Source organism: Podarcis pityusensis (genome assembly GCF_964106645.2).
Source record: "Podarcis pityusensis genome assembly, chromosome: 4".
Taxonomy (NCBI): domain Eukaryota; kingdom Metazoa; phylum Chordata; class Lepidosauria; order Squamata; family Lacertidae; genus Podarcis; species Podarcis pityusensis.
The window spans coordinates 67,749,700-67,771,307 of record NC_138027.1 but is presented as its reverse complement, the minus strand read 5'-3'; the positions used below and the strand labels follow the sequence as shown (position 1 = coordinate 67,771,307).

Genomic DNA, 21,608 nt, shown 5'->3' with positions numbered 1-21,608 from the left:
TTCTCTTCCACTTTTAAAGTAACCGACAGTCCCTTGTATTCAAATGTGGGAGACCTGCTTAGTTTAAACTAGTTTTCCACAACCTGATACCCTCTAGATCAGTGTTTCTTAAACTTGGGTCTCCGGCTATTTTTGGACTACAACTCCCATCATCCCGAACTAACAGGGTAGTGGACAGGGATGATGGGAACTGTAGTCCAAAAACAGCTGGAAACCCAAGTTTGGAAAACACTGCTCTAGATGTTTTAGAGTACTGTACAGCTCCTATTGGCCAGGCTATTCTGGCTGAAGCTGATGGGAGCTGTAATCCAAAAAATCTGGAAGACTATCAGGTTGAAGAAGGCTTGTCTAAATTGGCATATGATCCTGGCCTGCTCAGTAAAAATCAGCCAGAGTCCCCCAAACTCTGATTAGATTAGATGAGTCATGACTGCACCAAAATATAAAGGTGAAGGGTACTTGTGAATCCAAAGCCTGAGCACCTAATGTTAAGCCATAGTTTAGAGTCACATCTGAACCAGGCTAGTCTCCTCATGGTTTTGTGACATAAGAAGGAGCTGAATTTTGGTGAAGCTGTGAGGAGAATTTTGGAAGTTTTTACTTTTGTTTTAGATTAACCACATCTTGTGGTTCATTTTAGCTATAGTTTGTAGAAAGCTGCTTCAACCCTGGTTTGAGAATCTGGCTTGTTTAGGGATGAAAAACACACCAGGGGAGGGAATGGGAGGGGGAGCCAAGGCTTATTCTCATAATGCTAAACCATAGTTTAGTGTTCTGCCTGAAAACAGGCATTGTGTGTCCATAACGCTCATAGCAGCTGCCAGAAACATGTGGCAGGGTGCTGCACAACTCAAATATTTGAGAGGGTGCTGCACAACTCAAAGCTAAGAACTGAAACACATGTTATGGTTGCCACAAGGAAGCTACCTAAAATGGTCTCAGAGCCAATCATCCCAGCTGAAAAAGAAAGAAAGAAAGAAAGAAAGAAAGAGAGAGAGAGAGAGAGAAAGAAAGAAAGAAAGAAAGAAAGAAAGAAAGAAAGAAAGAAAGAAAGAAAAGGTTTCCTTCCACCCAGTATTTTCAATTTAGGCTCAGCAAAGAAAATGTTCTGCTATGACAAGTGAAGACACATTCTAAGATTTCTTCCTTACATGACTCAAATTAACCTTTTGAACGAATGAATGCTCCTTGCAGAATTCGTACATTTATTGCAACTCCAATCTGTCGTCTGGGACAGCTTTCTTACCATAAATTGGCAGTGTTCAGTCCTATGTCTCTCTCTTAAAAAAACCAACGACTAATACAGAGCATAGTAGGCTCCCATTATCACTAAATTATGGTATTTCCATAAGTAAAACTTGCACCAAAACCCAGCTTTGTACAGTTGTAGTGGATGCATGAGGTTTGATCAAATGCATTTTTAATGGTGTGGGTGAGATCGGGGGGGGGGGGTGTTCTGTAATGACTCACTGCTCTGGTTATTGTATGCTAAAATACTGCTTTATCGTTCTTATATCATATTCCATTGAAGTGTCTAATTTATATTTATTTACCTGCTGAAGTGCCAGAGAGTGTTACAAAGTAATTTGACCAAAGCTCTTCCAGATGGTGCCCTAAAGATTTATTCTGTGCTGTGTTTGTCATCCCAATCTCGTGGTTCCTCAGATGTTTGGCCAAAATGACCTCCTCTTTAGTTGATGCCAAGAACATACAGAAATCAGGCAGCAGGAAGCACTTGAATGGAGCACAAATCACCACCCGTGGTGATTAATAACAACTACTGGGGTCACTGACACAGTTGATCTGAACTTTACTGTTTCAGGAGTAATTTCTGGCTTCACCTTCAGATATGTCCTACATGCAAATCCTTCATTAGCACTGCCACTAGGCCTTGATACTCACAGGCACCCAGGCTTAAGGTAGCAACTTTTGGCATAAGCAAGGGCTCAGATATGCTCACTGATATATATTTTCTTTTGCCTTCAATAGTGCCCCCCATGTCATATCTTTGAGTTTCAAACTGAGCATCAAAAACAGCTTGTGGGGAGATGTTGCAGAGAGGAGGAGGGAATGTTTGCTATTTGAGAATAATTAATCCAAACATGCCAAGTTGTGCAGTTCTCTGGATTATATCCATAGTTTCTAAGGAACATTTTGGCTGAAATTCTGCATAAACAAGTCTTGAAACCCAGCAACATCAATAGGATTTAAGCAACCTAACTGTTATGCTTTAGATGGAACACCAAACTGTGGTTTTGTGTTATGCATACAACAAACTTTGGTATCATACCTTCTCCATATTGACCTTGAGTGCTGCAGTTTCTTTATTTATTTTTGGATTCGAGGCATGGTTTGCATTACATTTGAACCCAACAAGCTATGCCTTCCTCAAGCCATAGTTTGTCTGTACTCTAGAACCACAAACTGTGGTTGGTGATCCTGGCTTGCAAGCAGTCTTTAAGCTTTGACCAAACCATAGTTTGCCTGATTCAGATGAAAAAGCAAGCTATGCTTTGCTGAGAATCCAGAAATAAGAAAATTGCTGTTAATGAGGAGGAGGAGAAAAAGAAGCATGCAAACCCCCAGGCTCAAACCTGCTCATGCAAAAAAGAAATAAAAAAAAGAAAAAAAGAAAAACTATGGTTTGGCATTATGTCTGAACCAAGTCTACATTAAGGGTTGCCATTGTACCTATATCCTCAATCAAGATTCTTCTACAGTTGTTCAGAAACTACAGTTGGGGAATGCCAGCAAATTGAGGTATAAAATATCGTCAACAAGCAATTTTTCCTTCACTTAAAAGCATTCTGTAATTCAGAAGGAATAATTAATTCTGACTGGTGGTTTTCCAGTTATCTCTCCCCCACCCCCCACCACCCCCACCATGTGAAGTGAACTTAGTATCTCATAGTTAAGTCGCTTTCCAGTTTAGTCATAGCTCTTTCCCTTACCTCATACAGTTATATGAAATAAACACTTTTTTAGAGGCTTACACATTTGATATACTTCCTTCTAATTCAAGTAACAGAAGTCTAGGTGATTTAAACCATGGTCTTAGTAACGTGAATCTTGCAATGGTACTAGACAATAGAAGCTTTTGGCAGTACATTGTAGTCTATACAGTATTTCCTGGATCATCTTTCCTACGTTCTGTTGAGCATATTTAACTGCCTTGAGGGTCTTATGTCTTTGTACATGTGTACTTGTCTTTTCAAGTAACATCTGTCAAAGGTTTCACATATGGCCCCCAAAGAGACCTGTCTGTTTTCAGTTTTGCAAAGTGCTAAAGAAGAGCCTTATGTACCATATAATCTCCATGAACCTTAACACATGTTTATACGGGAATGGCTTGTTGCCAAACCAGGCCCTGGGTTAGTTTTCGTGCCTGAACCAAACTTCCATCCGTTTGTCACATCCATGTACGTGGAGGTGATAACTCAGAGTGTGGTCTTCAGGCACATACTGCAGTTCTACTGCTAAAGCTAACTGGGTATAGCCCCCAAAAATTCCTGGATGAGACTACCTAGGGGATCACAAGCTACTCTGAGCTTTTAGGAGTAAGTGTAAGGTTGTCCTGGGTCCTGTACTGGAAATACCTTTTGACTTATATCTCCTTACAAATATTGCTTTGCCAACACACAGCATTTTGCCCTGTCCCACAAAATGCATGATGCACAGAAACCTGATTATTGCATAAAAGAATGAACATGTTTTGGTGAGGCATTTGAATTTGAGCTCCTTAAGGTCTGCAGAATTTCATCTAATAAGGGATATTATCTGGAGATAGCTTAGCCATATGTTAGCTTTGGACGCATAATTTTTTAAAAAATTGTCATGTAAACATAACTGGTAAGTATATGTGCCATATAATTTGTTACATTGTGAAAGCTTGGTGGTGTGTGATGTACAAATATTTCAGTTAATTCATATTTGGATTAACTGGTTGTGTTTTTTTGGAACTAACAGTATATGTTTCAATCACTCAGCTAAAGAAGCTGCTGCGTTTGGGCCTCTTCCAGCACAAAGGAAACTTCCAGTACAAAGAGCAGAGCTGGAAGGTGGGCAGATTTAAAAAGGATTACTTTTGTTTTCATCTAGTGGTGGTGTCTTTTCATGGGATCCTTCATTGGGTGAACTTTAGGACATTAAAAATGATAATAAACAGACTTTTTTGACAGACAGAATCCAACACTGCAATCCTAACTATGTCTACTCAGAAGTAGGTACTATTGAATTCAGTTGGGCTCACTCTCGGGTAAGTGGCTTCAGAATTGCAGCCTTAGATTAGTTAAGTACTTGTAAGATCTTCTATGGGTCTGTTTATAAAACTTCATATTTTCACAGGCCTGCATTCAAGCCTGTCCCTCCATCAGTCAAACTCATCTGTTACCTTCCATAAATCTTCCTGTGCTTCTATCTGGACAGCCTTCCACTTGTGTGTGTGGTTCCAATTTCTCATGTGTACCGTATCCCATTTAACTTAATTGATTCTGACTGTGCTGGTTTCAGCCTGACTGCAGTTTATCAAGAAATGTTACTGAAATGTGAGATGAGGTACACTGATACACCAAGATGCTTATCCAGAGCTTATCTAGGCAGCATCACCTTCTACTGGGTTCCACTTCACCTGGAAATAGGGCAAAAAGATACAACAAGAGATTGGTACAACTAGCACTCTTTGCTGATCCTAGTTTACAGTTCAGAGTAGTAGCGATGAGCTAGACAACTGCATCATGTCTGCATTATTTGCAAATATTGAAACACATACTGCTAGCAATGTGTGAACAAGTCAGACAGTTCTATGTCTGAAAGCAATATATTCAGTGCAATATATTATCCTGGTTAAGTGGGAATCGTTTGTCCATGAACAGCTACAATGCAGCTGAGTGAATAAATATATATAGCTTATCTTAGGTGAGAAGGATTGAAAGGGAAGAGAGTTTTGCTTTGCTTTACAGCATTTTTAAAATGCTTCATCCACTATGTGTAATACAACACCTTGTATTTCCTTTCCCTGAATACCTCATCTCTATTTCTGGACCTCACCTAAGTGGACTGCAGCTTTGGGCAAGGGTCTTGTGCCTGGCAGCAAGATATAAATGATGACTTTGACTGGAATCCTGCAGATCATGATAATGGTAATACGCAATGCCTCCTCCATCCCTTGGCCTCGCTTGGCTTCCTCTGTGTGTCCCCTCCTAGTTAAGAGGTGGAGTTTGATCACTAGAGAAAACCCAGGAAATGTGCTTATATATCAGATCATTGGTCAGTTCAGAAAATAGACCATGGTGTATTGGACCAAGATCAAGAGTTTTCCTCGCATGCTCAAATGCAACGTTTCCCCCAGGGGTTTTATGACCAAACCAGGAAACTGTGGTTTAATCTCTGGCTATAAACCATGGTTTGATCCTGGTTAGATATCTTGTAGATGGACATTAAACAACAGTTTAACAGAGAGCCAGTGTGGTGTAGTGGTTAAGAGCGATAGATTTGTAATCTGGGGAACAGGGTTCGCGTCTCCGCTCCTCCACATGCAGCTGCTGGGTGACCTTGGACTAGTCACACTTCTCTGAAGTCTCTCAGCCTCACTCACCTCACAGAGTGTTTGTTGTGAGGGAGGGAGGGAAAGGAGAATGTTAGCCGCTTTGAGACTCCTTCGGGTAGTGATAAAGCAGGATAAGAAATCCAAACTCTTCTTCTCTTCTTCTTCTTTCCAGATGTAATGAGAAATTGGTTTATAACAAACCCCAGAGGGTTTGTATTACAGATGGGGAGAGGGAAGGAGAGAGTACATGAACATATTTGTTATCAGTGTAACAAATCATGAATTTCTAGTCCCAGAAAGTCACTAGTGATCCAGACCAATGTATGTCTCTGGTTTCATCTGCTGCCTGATCATTTTTATCTGGAGATGTCAGGATTTCAACCTGAGACCTTCTGCATGCAAAGCATAAGCAATATCACTGAACTATAGTCCTCCCCCCGTGGTAAATAACCAAAATATTTAAGATGAAACAAAAGTAACATTCCGTTTCTCACTTTCTAAACCCCAAATATCTCTCTCTAGGTGATGGATATTACATGATGGTGCCGGGGTTCGTGGGTCACAAGAAGGATGTTGGTCGTTTGAAACTTCTTCTCACTGATCTTGAGCCAAAAAGCATATATTGTCTGATTTTTAGTTACCGACTTGCAGGAGAAAGAGTAGGGAAACTACATGTGATCCTAGGCAGCGGCAGCAGCAGTCCTTCCTGGTCACAGAGTGTGGGAGATGATGAGCAGTGGAGGACTGGACAAATGGAAGTCCACACAGGGGCTGAAACAACGATGAATGTAAGTTAAAGATTAAAAACCACCTGCAATGACCAGTGTAACTAGTTGCAGTTTGCTCTGACTGCTGGCAAGTTGTAATTATGGCTATATGGTACCTCTGGTTAAGAACGTAAGAAGTGCCTTGGATCAGACCAAAGCCTAGTATACCTGAAGGAGCGTCTCCACCCCCATCATTCAGCCCGGACACTGAGGTCCACTTCCGAGGGTCTTCTGGTAGTTCCCTCACTGCAAGAAGTGAAGTTACAGGGAACCAGGTAGAGAGCCTTTTCAGTGGCAACCTCCCTGTGGAATGTCCTCCCATCAGATGTCAAGGAGATAAAGAACTACACTTTTAGAAGACATCTGAAGGCAGCCCTGTATTGGGAAGTTTTTTATGTTTGACATCTGATCACGTTTTTATATTTTGCGAGGGAAACCCAACCAGATTGGGCGGGGTATAAATAATGAAATTTCCGCTATTTACCCCAAGCAACTAGTACTCAGTGGCATATTGTTGTTGTTGTTGTTGTTGTTGTTGTTGTTGTTGTTAGTTCAGCATCTTTTTCTCACAATGGCAAACCAGATGCCTGTGGGAAGCTCATAAGCAGCACATGATCGAAACACCACTCTTCCCCTCATATTCTCCCCAGCAACTGGCATTCAGAGATAGGCCACCTCTGATCATAGCTGTCAACTTTTCCCTTTTTTTATTCCTATTCGGAATAAGGGAATTTCCCTTAATAAAAGGGAAACGTTGACAGCTATGCCTCTGATGCTGGAGGGTAGTACGCAGCCATCATGGCTAAGTAGTCACTGATAGCATTGTTCTCTATGATTTGTCTAAGACCCATCCATGTTGGTGGTGTAATGAATTCCACTGTTTTAACTATGCAGTGTGTGAAGCGGTACTTCGTTTAGCCTGCCCTAAAATATTCCAACATTCAGCTTCACTGGATGAAGCTGGGTTCTAGTATTAAAGGACGCAGAAAGGTCCAGAGACAATATGCCACTGAGTACTAGTTGCTTGGGGGAAATAGTGGAAGAGTCCTGTTGCCCTTCAAGACCTCCTTGTGGGTTTCTTGGAGACATCTAGTTTGCTGCTGTGGGAAGAACAATGCTGGACTAAATGGATCTGTTGGTCTGATCCAGCAAAAGGTGGTTCCTACATTCTTATTCTATGGACCTGATTGTAGCATGATGGTCTCAAGGCTGGGACTGGAGTATTAGCATCAGAGGCCATTGGAAGGTGAGGAGGCTGGAAACATTTGTTGGGCCTGTTACCTTATTTCTCTTGCCCATATCTCCACCAACGACTGGGCCGATTAAATACATTTGGACAAAGGAGAAAGAGTATGGCATGCTGTGCAAAGATGGAATAACAAAATGGCAGAACTGGGCTTTGTGAAATGGTATGGGAATGTTAAGAGGGGCAGTTGTGGTTTTGGTTTTTACTTTTAGCTTTTAAAATAGGGAGAGGCATTAAAGTGACAAATACCTTCCACTAATTTTTAGCTCAACAAAAGGGGTTTCGGTATAAAGAAATATAAACCAAAAACATACCAAGCAAAAAATTCCTTGACAATGCCGTTAAAGAGTTAAGGTTGAATCAATGATCATGCATAAGAACAGAAGACAAATTTGCATTGCAGCATACTACAGGACATGAGCAGAATTTGAATACAGTGGTGCCCCGCAAGACGAATGCCTCGCAAGACGGAAAACCCACTAGACGAAAGGGTTTTCCGTTTTTCAATGCGCTTCGCAGGACGAATTTCCCTATGGGCTTGCTTCGCAAGATGAAAATGTCTTGCGAGTCTTGAGATTTTTTTTCGCTCCCCCCCCCCTTTTTCTAAGCCGCTAAGCCTTTAATAGCCTTTTAGCAGCTAAGCCGCTAAGCTGCTAAGCCTTTAATAGCCGCTAAACCGCTAATAGCGCTAATCCGCTAAGCCGCTAATAGGGTTGCTTCGCAAGACGAAAAAACCGCTAGACGAAGATACTCGCGGAACGGATTAATTTCGTCTTGCGAGGCACCACTGTACGGTATTTATTTGTGTTGGGTTTGTAAAACTGAATTTTAGATCTTTAGATCTTATTTTGAAAATCTTCTTAATCCATAGAGAAGCATAAGATGTCTCAGTATTTCAGTGAGTTTTTTGATATGCTGGTAGTAATAAAAATGTGCATGTAGCACAGTTTGGTTTTCTAACTTATGAGCATCTAGTACCTCTTGATAATTTGCACCTTCTGTTAATAATGTTTTCCTCACTCATTTTTTTAGATCACTTTTGAGGCAGAACGTGGAAAAGGTAAAACTGGAGAAATTGGAGTGGACAATGTTACACTGTTTTCTGGTCTGTGTCCTGAAGACCATTTGACATTGGATATCTGAGCTTACTATTTTAAATACTATTATATTATTTGTTGTACTGGTCCAGAATTTTGTATCATTGTGAGCTAGATAAAGTGCAAATCTGGAAACCAAACTTCAATGCAGACAGATAAACCGACAGGTAAAAAAATGTCTCCAGTTAGATACTACATTTGTATATAAAATATACTAAACTTTGGTTTATGTGTAGCTCTACTGTATTATATCATTTGTGGTCAGGGTCTTATATAATGTGAAAATATTTTGCCTAGATTTCCTGCAAAAAAGAAGAAGAAGTGTTTTACATATAATTTCTTTGAAAGAAAATGCCTATTGTCGTATATTCCCCAAGTTCTCCTGCAGGAATGTGAAACAGGATCTTCAAAAGGATATGTCATTTCTTGTAACACTTAGGACTCCTACAGTTTGCTACAGCTCTGTGGGTACCCTGGTGTATGCCCGGTGGTTGCTGCAGTAAATAAGTAAAGCATTAAAGAGAGATACATGTCTCCAAAGACACATGGATGTGTTGGCCAGACAGTTACCTGATGAGTATCTGCCCACCACACTTTAAATGTTAACTGACGCAAACACCAATAATATTTGTCTGGACTCTGGAATCATTTTTCTTCCTAAATATTGCAACTGTTTGAATTTATTTTTTTCCTAAAATAAAAAGTCAGCTTCTCTACTTTCCTTGTAAATCCAACTACAGCTATTTTAAAAGATGCTTTTTTTGAAAAAATGCCAGTGGATTTGGCGAGGCAAGTGTTTTTATAAATAAATGAAACTATACCATACTGATTTTGGTGAAACCTTTCTTTATGGGCAATCTCAGCCAGATGGATGGGGTATAAATAATTTATTATTATTATTATTTGGTAAAAGTGATGTCACAGGCACATAAGACCACAAATCAATCCTAAAGTATTCCAAGCAATGGTTGTTGAGTTGCTGGGGCAACCCAATCAGATGGGTGAGGTACAAATAATAAAATTAGTATTTATTATTATGTTGTAATTGACAGCGCTGGGCACCCATGGAGCACAGTGGCAAGTTAAAGCAGACAGGGACTATATGCATTCATATAGGTCATTTCCCCCTTTCGTAGCCAACAATGTTGGGTCACAAAAACAGATAATTCCCAATTCCTGCGTTTGCATGAACACCTGGGAGAAGAGTTCTGATGTGCAAAACCTTCCTTATTTCTTTCATTATGGAAGACAGTGCTGTGCACATATTCTTGTGACTCCCCCAAACATGAAAGTGAAGTGGTTGGGCCATGCTTGCTAGGACTTTGTAAGCGGATCAGTGTGGTTTTGCAGCTTCATGAGTGGGAAAAATATGAAGGTCACAATAATACAGGGAAATAAATATGCTTGAAGCCATTGAAATCAACCTTTTGCTGGTATCCGAGAAACAATGTGTTGGTTCTCTCCGCCTTGTATATATTTATTCATCATTAAGTTGATCATATTTATCCATGATTGCTGAGGAGAAAATATATAATTAATGTCAAAATCGACAAATTGCACTGATTTACCCCCACTGTATTTTCCTCTAAACTGAAGACATATAAATGGTTTTGTCTGGGGTTTTTTAAAAATTGCTAGCATTACCTAGGAATTATTAATTTTCATATGTATGGATGGTTACCAAAATAAGCGAAAAGGAATACTGTTGAATGATGTGTATGAGTTACAGATATTGCTCTTGGAACTTACCCAATTATATTTTATAAATAACTAGATTCGTTTTGAAAGTGTAATAGCACATCTGGAGACAGATTTGAGCTGAAAAAGGAAAACATTTCCTAAAGATGTCTAAGCGATACAAAGCGATAATTACAAACTTGAAAAATTCAGTCAGTTCATGAGAAAACATTTACTTTATGTGTGTCTTTATAAACTATGTATACTGATCAGCTTTTAATTAGAATTCGATTGATATTGTGCAAAGGAGTATAAATGTACAAGCTTTTCTGGGACAGCAAAATCAGCTATTTTCCTTTTGTTAATACAAGAACGTAAGATAAGTCCCTCTGAATCAGACTAAATGCCCATCTAGACCAGCATTCTGTTCTCACATGATGCCTTGAGAAGTCCAGAAGCAGGACATGAGCACAACAGCACATGATGCTCAGCAACTGGTATGCAAAGACATCCTGATACTGGAGGTAATTCATAGCAATCATTCCTAGTTAACCATTGATAGCTTATCCTCCATGAATTTGTCTAATCCCCTTTTAAACCCAACCAAATTGGTGGAAAAGATGGAAGGAAATACTGATTTTTTCTATTGCATACCATCATGCAGTTTGCATAGTGCTTGTATCTATGGTTGCCAGCTGCCCCTACTCCAGGACACATGGGCTTCTCCTGTTGTTCCAGTGACCTCTCCAGGGTGCCTGGCAGCTGGTCCACTGTCCACCTGTGTCATCACCTTTTCTGGGCAATGGGCACCTGATATCCTGCTGCTCCAACTGAGGCAACTCCAGCTGGCCTTTCCATTGCTGGAAAACGGCTTGGTGAACTGGTGACAGAGATCAGAAGGATGGAGAGAGATGGCTTGTGGCAGGAATATGTAGAATTAAAATGCACTTTGTCAACCTGCGTGGGGTGGGAGAGGAGAAGGCTGGCAAGTGGCGAGATGTGCAGATACAGGGAGGTAGAAAGAAGACACCATGGAACCAGCAGACAAAAGCCAAACAGTAAGAGGCTGGAAGGGGATAACCATTTGAAACTCCCCATCCATCCTTTTAAGTTGTGGATCAGAAGAGTCACATGCCCCTTTTTTGTTCCTTAGTTACTCCTATGTCTCAGATCGGGTCCTTTATTTTTATTGCTCTGTCTCAGCTGGTACCCACCAGTGTAACAGGCAACTATGGTCAAGTCGCCAGTGGTAACTCACTTGAGGCTCCACAGTGTTGCACCCTCACGATAATATGCAAAAATGTTTCTGCGTTTGGATTCATGTCCATGGGCACTTGCTGAACTATGGTTAAAAATGGCATGTTCTCCATAATAATGCAAGCAAATGGGTTTAGATTCACAAGAGAGCCTAAGATGATGGCAATACATTTTTGGACTCACTTAGTGATTTATTTTCTTCTCCGCTATGACACAAACAGATTCAGCTAGTGTCTGCTTGATTTGGGAAATGGGTAATTCTGTCAAGAAACTATTCCCTCCCTGCGTCTTCTTCCAGGGAAGGATAAAATGACACAAATATTGGTCAACTGAGAGCTGAGCCAACATGCTCCAATCATATGAAGCCCCTGAGGCAGGTGCTTCCTGCCATGCCCCCACATCTGCCAAAGAAGCAGTGCCATTATAGGTGCTGATATCCTGCAAGACCTTTCAAGATCTCATCAAAGTCTTGCAAGATGTCAAGGAGAGCAGAAGATCTCATAAGCTCTTTCAGGAAATTGGCACCAATGCCAGCACTGCAGAGCTGGTACAGGTGCAGTGCCACTGGCAGCTGGCACTGTAGTGGCGAGTGTCACACTGGTGGTGTGGCAGAGCAGGGTGGCAATTCCTGTTTTGCCTCAAGTGGCAAAATGGAGCATACCACCACTGAACACAGGATTCCAGAATTTACAGTTGTCAGTTCTGAGGGAAGGCAGGCAAGGACCAACAGCCCAGGTGGGGCTTGCTAGCTCGGGGAGGAGGTGTGTGATGCCTTAGCTGGAGTAGGACCAGGATAGCTGAGCATCACATGCCTCGTCAAGCCCAGATGGTATAGCAGGCCTCCTCCGTCCTGGCCAGGCCTGCCTCGTGCACTGAAGTGGCAGGAAGTAGCTGCCTTACACAGAAGAAACCCCCGAGGCAGCACTCTCATGGGCACCTCTTGCCACCCCCCCACCTCTGCTAGAGAAGAGGTGTGCACATGTAAACAAATACCCATGTGCACTTGGAAGTAAGCACAATCGAGTTAAATGGAGTTTACACCCGGGTAAGATGGTATAGTAGGGATGCAGGTGGCGCTGTGGTTTAAACCACTGAGCCTCTTGGGCTTGCCGATCAGAAGGTCAGCAGTTCGAATCCCCACAACGGGGTGAGCTCCCGTTGCTCGGTCCCAGTTCCTGCCAACCTAGCAGTTCGAAAGCACGTCAAAGTGCAAGTAGATAAACAGGTATCCCTCCGGCGGGAAAGTAAATGGCATTTCCGTGTGCTGCTCTGGTTTTGCCAGATGTACAACCGGTGGGAATCCTCTGCTTCCCCTGCAAATTACCAGTGCCTTTAGCAAAAACATCCGAAAGTTTTACTGATTTTAGTGCAGCTTCCAGCTGTTCTAAATGTTGGACAATACAACACCAGCAGAGGGCAGTAGATATTCAGACTTCGATCCTGCAGATGAAGGCATAAAACAGTTTTGTCTCTCGCGTGAATTTGCACTAGATCACTGCTGTTGTAGTACAAAAAGTTATTTCAGTGTGGGTCTCTTTGCCTTTGGGAAACTTGGTTGGTATCTCCAATGAAGAAAGTAAGAAGTCTTTATTGCAATTGCTCAGAAAGTGAAACTACCTTTAGCTTCATTCTTAATGCAGCTTTAACTTTGCAGAAGTATGCATGCACTAAAAAAGTGAAGTCTGTACAATTTCCTAAACTGCAATGAAGAGGCCAATTGGTTGGAAAGGTAGTTGTATTTTACATAAGCCCTTCTGGCTTGCACTCTTTCTAAACACTTGAGGAATGAAATTATCACCCCTCTTTTATTGTCCATTCCGGGTCGCCCAGCCACTGCCATAGAGTCCTTTCTCTTGGCAGATCAAGATGAGCAGGTGACAGCAAAGGTTGCAAGGTTTTTAGCTGGGGCAATCAGAATAAGATCCACTATTTGACTATTGATTCAAAATCCTAACATGTATTTTATATAATTGACTTTTTATTTATGTTCTTTGTATATCGTATTGTTGTTTTATTGCTATGGCCGATGCAAATAAAGATTAATTCATCCATCCATTAATTACATAAGCCTCTTTGTGGTGGAGAGGAGTACGGTCTGAGTACAGTCTGTATTTCTATCGTTAAGAGCAGCAAAAAAAAAAAACCCCTCCTTAATTGTGCTGTGCTTTTCGTGTTGTGAAGTAACGTGTTGCGGCTTGCACGAAAATTGGTGGCGGGGTAGATTGAGCTGTCACAACCCTCAGTATCTGGGCAAAGGGAGAGAGCGCCTGCGCGACAAGAAGATGCCCTGTGCGCTTCGACCGCCTCACAACAGCGACCCGCGAAGTCCCAAGCGCGCCTCCTGGGCTGCCGAGGCTCCAGAGCCAAGAGAGGGAGCGCGCGCGCGCGCACCGTGCGTCCTTCCCCCAGAGGGGCGGGGCCGGGGAAGGCCGAGGAAGCTGCTCGGGCCAGGTAAGCGGAAAGCGCGCGCTCGCGCTGCTACGTGCGCTGCTGCGGGTGGGAGGTTTGCAACGCCGGTGTGTTGTGGGGTCTCCCTGTCTCCGCCCCCCATCCCTCCTCCGTGATGGAAGCTGCTCCGGCCCTTTGTGGATGTCACCTCGGAGGAATGTGGCCCGCAGAACAGAGGAAGCTGCCTTATACCGGGTCTGAGCATAGGCCCATGTAATTTTGTGTTATTTTGCAAGCAGCTGTCCGGGGTTTGGGTCTCTCTCCCAAGTTTGTGCTGAGGAGTGAGCCTGGGAATGGATCGTCTGCGTTCAGACGTCAGGGCTGTCACCTATTTTTGTTTTGTTTTCCCTGGCAGGCTAAAGTGGCCTTGCCAAGGAGTTGTTTGAGAGGCAGAACTTCCAATTACCCCCCCCCCCCAGCATGGAGATGCAATGGCTAAAATGACCGGAAGAAACAGAAATCAGGAAGACCAAAATGTTAATAAAGGAATTGGGACCACTGTAAACAGTTAAAATCGTTAGTAGGATTGGAATATCACTTGTAGTTTAATGGTGAATTCTGGATACAACGGAGAGATAAAAGATTTGGATTATTATAAAAGATGCAGGAGGAAATGATTAACAATAGGACTCACAAAGGGGAGAAGGGAAGTAAAAGAGATTCCTTGGAATCTTGTTTTTATGTTGTATGTTGAATATGTGACTGTGAAATTGTAATCTGAAAAAACACCAAATAAATACATTTAAAGAACTTCTAATATTTTCCCCCTGAGCATAGAGATACAGTGAGGGTGGAAGTTGCCACTGGTTGGCATTTGCCAACTAGTTTTCAGATGTTTGAAAGCTTCCCCATAGAAGTGGGAAACTTTTTCTTTCCTTTCCTTTCCAGCTTGAAGTTTAAGTCTATGTGGAAGTCACACTGACACTGAAGAAGCCTTTCCCCATGTGGGTGTATGTGAATGAAAGAGTGAGTTATGGATGCTAATAAATTGTGGCGGATGGTACTCTGCCCATTCATAAGGGCCCTCTCTGCTTCACATTACGCAAGCAGAGTATTGGCAGCAGGCTCTGGAGCTCTGCTTTTGCTTGCACACACCCAATCTGTTCCCTCCATTTGACACTGCAAGCCTTGCTTTCTGTACAAGGAGCAAATGAAGAACTGCAATCTTTGAAGAGGTTCTAAATGTGACACGACTCAAGAATCGCTATGTCTAAAAGTATTGAGGGACAAATGGTTTTCCTTTCAAGGATTGTCAGTCTTTTATTATGTTGGCAAATGGCTTTACGGTCATTCAGTTTCTTACATGGGTGGAGTTAAGAATTCTGCAAACAGCATCTTGTAAAGTCTAGCTGATAAAATGTAGGAGCCCTGGGATTCTATGTTTGTATAACTAGGATTCAGCACACCCTCGAATCACCGTTTGCTGGGTTTTTGTTGCCAAGCCTACTGTTTTTCTTCCTATTAGCTGAACAGCTCCCATGAGATGCATTTTGCTCTTGGTTGTGTTCTATGCTTGGTAGACAGTCTCTACTAATGGCTTTATGAAAGCTGAAATACCTATCACAGTACTCTGTGCTTAAAAGATATCACAGGGTGCAATTATTAACACTTCAATTACATAATGTACAGATGTTCTATGTTTACTTAAAGGTAAGCCCCAGTGAGCTCAGTGAGTGAATAAGATTACAAGCCCTTTTTATTTTATGTAGTTAAAAGGTTTGCACTCTGCATTTTTGCCCTTAAAGAACCCCAGTGTGTTAATCACTATTGAAGGTGCAAACATTGCAATGACATTCGTATTTAGCGTTCTATGAAACATTTTATAGAATATGTTTTGCGAAAGACCCTGTGTCATCTGAGAACTTATCTGAATCGGAGCTCTTCTGTTACACTTCTGCCCTTAATACAATTCTGTAGTGGCTGTAGAAAAGATGAACCTGTTTCTTTCATTACAGGATCTGAAATGTCTTACAAAAAGGTTCTCATGACTAGAGCTGATTGTATAGAAAACCTGCTCTCTGAAAAAAAATACGAAGATATTGGAAGTCATCTTGCGTATCTTGAAACTGTTGATATGACTGTAGACTGTCTCCAGGAAACGGATATTACCAAAGCTGTGTTCAGAATCCTCAAGAACTGTCCCTCTGTGGTACTGAAAAATAAGGCAAAGCATTTACTATCGAAGTGGAAAACACTTTATAAGCATTATTACAATCAATGCATACAAATTAAGCCAGTATTACCTGATAATGCAAAAGAAGATTCTGATCCCCTTAATGTAGTCCTGGCAGATGCAAACACTTCTGGAAAACTGAATCAGCATGAGATATTAGGCCCTTCCAGTTCCAAGAGTTGCCTGCTATCAGAAAACCATCCACAAGATACTGGAAGTAATGTGCAAAAAGACAACGCAATTCAGCCTGCACTTCAAGAGCACGTGAGTTCTGTTAGTGAAACAAGCCCATTTCAGGTTCATACTACAGCTATGAGATGCAAATGTATAGAGCTTCTTTATGAAGCTTTGATTGACTCAACAAGTAATGCAAGTAAAAAGCACCACAAGATTGCTGAAGAAGTTGAACAACATATCTTTGTACTTCATGCTAAAAACGACAGAAAATACAAAAACTGCATCCGAAGCAAAGTTTCTAACTTGAAGAATCCAAAAAATGCTCACTTAAAACGTAACCTGCTTCTAGGGACTTTGAATCCTAAGACATTTGCTGAGATGTCCACAATGGAAATGGCCCATGATGAACTAAAGCAGCTCAGAGCTTCGTATACAGAATCATCTGTTCTGGAGCATCAGCTCCCTCAAAGCATCAGTGGTACACATACAGACAAAATAAAATGTAGACGCTGTGAAAAATTTGATTGCACTGTTACTGCAATTGCCAGGGGAGCTCTTTTCCTTCCTGGTTGGGTACGAAATGCAAATCCAGATGAACAAATGATGACTTATGTAATTTGTAATGAATGTGGAGAGCAGTGGTACCACAGCAGATGGATTTGTTTGTGATTATGCATCCTTTAATCCCTACGTCTTCAGAGGAGATATGAATATGAAATTACCAAAGTACAGCTATCTGAATAAGGAATATTTAAAGTGCTGTAATGCAATAAAAAGTGGATGAGCATTATGAAGTAAAATGATTATAAAACTATTTGAGAGATCAAAGTTTAAGTTGCTTTAAACTATTTTTAATATTGTGTTTTAATATTAATGTTGTGTTTTAATTGTTGTAAAAAATAAATTGTTGTAAAAAGTAAACTGGAACCTTAGGGTGAAGGGCAGGTAAATAAATTGTAATAGTAAATATTATTAATAAATCAGAATATGACTCAGTACTCCCCACTTCTTAATTAAGACTGATGTCACTATAATAATTTTCAAGCATATACCGGTATTTGTTAAAACTTTTATCAAGACTGATTTTTAAAATCTGTACTCATTTTATGTAATACTGGACCAAAATACAGAAAGGAGTTTTATGAACTTTAGAAACACTAATTGAAATCCTAACCCCTTAGCTTTTTCCTCCATGGAGTGGTAGCTCAAAGATGCAAAATAGAATAAGAAGCATTTGGGAGCAGGGATGGCGTCCTTGCAATGTGGCATGACAAGGATCCTGTATTTTGCCAAAGTGGTGTGGTTGCCTTGACAATGGAGATATAACTTCCCCTTCATATCAGTTCAGACTGAGGACAAAGGAGTGGCTTTGTCATGTAGCCAGAGTTTTAAAGTTATGTTGTGCTTTCATGTTCATTACAGGATTGGTTGGGATCGCAATAAAGAAGGAAGCCTTTAAAATGGTAAGGGGAAAGCAAAAGGAGTCCTGAAACTTCTGAGTGTGGAAATTCAGCACAGCACTTATTTTACATATTGTCAAGCTCTTATCTTGAGCATTTGTACTTTTGTGACGGATCTGAGAGACAGATTAGAGATTTTGCTGGTATGTCAACCATACCACTGTCCTTCAGTTTCCCTTCTAGAATTGGCGGAAGTAGTTTTGAGTACGGTGTTGGAAACTGCCAAAATTATTGTTATGGAGGATCTCGACATTCTCACTGAGGCTGTCTTAGGACTTACTTCATGACCACTGTGACAATCATGGATGTATTTTAGCCTGTTATACACACTCAGCAGGGTGTACTTTGGAGTTCATGTTTTTCAACTGATCAAGTTTTTTGTAATTTGAAGGTTGAAGGGGGTTACTTTGAACCTATTGTCGAGGTCAGATCACTTCCTTGTGGGGCTTAGACTGGCCAACAAACAGAATAAGAGACCATGATTTTAAGAGGTTAGCATGGCATGGTTAGTGCTATGATTCAGCATGATGACTCAATTTCATAGCTACAGCTCTTGCTCCACATTCAAAGTTGGCTGCACCATTAGGCAAGAGTGAATTTATTAAAAAAGGTAAAGGACCCTTCACAGTTAAGTCCAGTTGCAGATGACTCTGGGGTTGCAGCGCTCATCTTGCTTTACAGGCTGAGGGAGCTGGCGTTTGTCCGCAGACAGTTTTTCCGAGTCATGTGGCTAGCATGACTAAGACACTTCTGGCGAAACCAGAGCAGCGCATGGAAACGCCGTTTACCTTCCTGCCAGAGCAGTACCTATTTATCTACTTGCACTTTTGGCGTGCTTTCTTTTTTTTTATAATAATTTTTTATTCATTTTCCAAACATTTTTATACAATCAACTCATATTAACTCTCACATTCATCAATTTTTGACTTCCCTCAGTTTCTCTGCAAATCTTTCGTTAAAATTTTTTTCACTTTTGGCGTGCTTTCGAACTGCTAGGTTGGCAGGAGCTGGGACCAAGCAACAGGAGCTCACCCCATCGTGGGGATTCGAACCACCGACCTTCTGATCGGTAAGCCCAAGAGGCTCAGTGGTTTAGACCACAGCGCCACCTGCATCCCTTAAACAGAGTGCTTATAATGAAAAGTGGAAGGAGACAGTGTTAAGCTATAAGCTTTCTTGCAGGACTAGCGTGGTGGATTTAGGGTACTGAAAGTGGTGCATTTGCAAGGGCTGGGGAGGAGGGCATCAAATGGCCTCGCACAGGGCAGCATATTACCAATGGATACCCCTTCCTAGACTTTTTAGCACCTGAGGTGAACCCACAAAATGCTGCGTCCCTCTTCCCACCAGGGAAGAAGGGATGAGTGAAGATCTACAACAGGCCTTTGACTAATTAAACAATCAATGGCCTTTTAAACAATGCATGGGTTTTAATGTTTTTGTTTGTTACTGTGTTATGCATTTTTGTGTTTTGGTATTGTAAACTGCCCTGATATCCTTAGATGAAGGGTGATATAGAAATCTAATAAATAATAAACAGGAACAAGGAAAGAAAGAAGAGCTATATTGGAATATGCTGCCCCTATGGATCCTGCCATCTCACCTTGCCTCATGGGTGGGCTGGCTCTGCATTCCTGTTATATAATAAGCAACAAAAGAGATGCTTTGTGTTTTAACCAATGATGTGTCTAAATGTTTTTTCTTTGTCACGGTTGCTCTTACCATCTGAACCATGCACCCGAGAAGCATATGCTTTCGTCCTGAACTATGGTTTTTCACATCATCTAACATTATTCCAGTGCTTAATCTTAGCAAAATAAATATGCACTGCTTAATATTCTCTAGCATGCTATGTCATGGAGTGAATGTCCCAAATGTCTAACAAATGATGTTGCAAAGGGCATCTTATGTTCTTCAGAAAAAGGAACTGAGTGTCCTGTCCCTGATTCTTCTTCACAGCTCACTTACACTCGTGCTGACTGGCATTCAACCTTCTGATGAATTGTAATTACATGAAACAGCTGAATTACAATTCATCAAGAGGTTCAGTGCTGTGACTTGTGGGCTGAATAAAGACGTTAGATTATCACACTGCATATGTTAATTTGTTTTCTAGTGCCAGGACATCTGTGTTAACAGTAACCTTTTTGTGTGAATGGCCAGTGTTAGAATCATAGAGTTGGAAAGGACCTTGCGGGCTGTCTAGTCCAGGGGTTGGCAAAGTTTGTGTGGCTTGGGCCGGTTCACGGTCCCTCAGACACAGCAGTGGGCCGGACTGTGTGCATGCATGAACATGCAAATGCTATTTCCGGCGCAGAGGAGGCGTGCACAACTTCCCATTGGCTGCAGGAGTTCCGGTTTAGTGCGGTGCAGAGGAGCTGACCAACCAGGTGGCAGGGGTCCCCAAGTGGGCGGTGGGGGTCCATGGGCCAGTTAAACGACCCCATGGGCCGCTTGTGGCCCATGGGCCTTAGGTTGCCGGCCCCTGGCCTAGTCCATTCCCCTGCAATGCAGGAATCTTGACTAAAGAAGCCATGGCCATTCAACCTCTGCTTAAAACCTGACCTGATGTTAGTCACATAATTCTCTCCATATGTACTTTTCTGCATTTCATTTTCCTCTGACTTGACTGCTTACAATCCCTTTCCCTTTCTTTCCCTGTGTATACCTGCAACACAGGATGACACTTTATATATTTGATGAAGTGGTCTGTAGTCCATGAAAGCTTCTGCTATAATAAATCGGTAGTCTCCACAGTGCCACAAAACCCTTTCAGCCATCTAGACATCATTATCACTATTTTGCAGATATGAACCTGAAATCAAAAGTGTGTTTTTACTTACTACTGCATATAAACGGTCATTAGCCTCTTGTAGTCATTATTTGAGGAAAGAAAATGTTAAGTCCATGTGAGTTCATTTAGGCTGCATCCCGTTCCCAATTAATGTTCAAATTCAGTTGCGCTAACTAGAATTAATTTACTTGAACTCAGTTGATGGGAATCCAATTGGACAATATGACTAGGTAAACAAAGGCTTTCATCGTCAATTTGTAGGCATCCTTCCAAGGCTCTGAATGTAAATGTGAAGGGCAAATATTTGTTGAATATTTGAAAACAGACTTGAGGAACCCCAGTATTGCTTAATATTGTAAACAGATTATTCAGATACTGCAAACAGGTAATTGGCAACAGGTTGTTGTTGCTTTTTAAAAAAAAAAATCCCCAGAAAGCAAAATCTGGAAAAATAGAGATAGGCAACTATGCCAAGTGAATGCCAAGTGGAGAAAAAAAATATTGCATGAGGAAACACCAGTCTCACAATAAACACTCATCTGCAAGCAGCCAGAAAGGGGAAAAGTTGAGAGCTACCTTTGGGGGGAAACTTTGAATGAGTGATCTGATGGGAGATGAACCAGGTAAGACCGCAGTTGTTGACATCTAAACCGAGAGGAAGTCAACAGTGCCAACAACTGCATAACACTGAAGGTGGATGAGGACAGACAGAGGAGAGGCCTTTTTTCAGCCCCGCAGCTTATGGGAAAAGGGGCAGCCCAAAGCGCGCAGCCCATTTCAGGTGCCACAGACAATATTACGGACAAATATGTGGCTGCTGCTAAGTGGCATTTCCCGTGAAATGGTACTCTACCCCGGGGTGGGGCGTGAGAAGCGGGGGGGGGGAGGCCCCTCTCTCCCTAGCAACAGCCCCTCCCTAGCAACAGCCAGCCCGTCCGCTCCGGACGGAGTTGCGGCTGCCCTTCCC

General features: G+C 41.7%; 2 protein-coding genes and 1 long non-coding RNA gene across 5 annotated transcripts in view; 2 read left to right on the top strand and 1 right to left on the bottom strand.

Moving 5' to 3' along the window:
• Nucleotides 1-9,484, top strand: part of EGFL6 (EGF like domain multiple 6) — a 41,334-nt gene extending 31,850 nt beyond the window's left edge. For both annotated transcript variants that reach the window (XM_081001356.1, XM_081001357.1), the window contains exons 10-13: nt 3,987-4,058; nt 5,052-5,138; nt 6,068-6,333; nt 8,591-9,484. In XM_081001356.1, the coding sequence (XP_080857482.1) occupies nt 3,987-4,058; nt 5,052-5,138; nt 6,068-6,333; nt 8,591-8,701 (536 nt within the window). In that variant the 3' untranslated portion in view covers nt 8,702-9,484. The remainder of the gene's footprint in view (nt 1-3,986; nt 4,059-5,051; nt 5,139-6,067; nt 6,334-8,590) is intronic.
• Nucleotides 9,485-13,867: 4,383 nt separating this feature from the next.
• Nucleotides 13,868-17,385, top strand: TCEANC (transcription elongation factor A N-terminal and central domain containing). Its single transcript, XM_081001407.1, has 2 exons — nt 13,868-14,040; nt 15,993-17,385. Exons 1-2 carry the CDS (start codon nt 13,872-13,874, stop codon nt 17,054-17,056), a joined length of 1,233 nt encoding a protein of 410 aa, XP_080857533.1. The 5' UTR covers nt 13,868-13,871; the 3' UTR covers nt 17,057-17,385.
• LOC308474884 lies at nt 15,272-21,591 on the bottom strand. 2 transcript variants are annotated; one of them, XR_013984992.1, is made up of 4 exons: nt 21,218-21,591; nt 20,516-20,662; nt 16,281-16,421; nt 15,272-16,189 (listed from the first exon to the last, which is right to left on the bottom strand). It is a non-coding gene; the product is annotated as an uncharacterized lncRNA (long non-coding RNA). The 2 variants fall into 2 exon arrangements; XR_013984993.1 differs by lacking the exon at nt 20,516-20,662 and having other exon boundaries at nt 21,218-21,535.
• Nucleotides 21,592-21,608: the final 17 nt, after the last annotated feature.

Bases quoted from the DNA above. Each gene is read 5' to 3' on its own strand.
- TCEANC (XM_081001407.1), top strand. From the start codon at position 13,872: ATGCCCTGTGCGCTTCGACCGCCTCACAACAGCGACCCGCGAAGTCCC. The intron at 14,041-15,992 runs GTAAGCGGAAAG...CTTTCATTACAG, and splicing joins GAGGAAGCTGCTCGGGCCAG to GATCTGAAATGTCTTACAAA.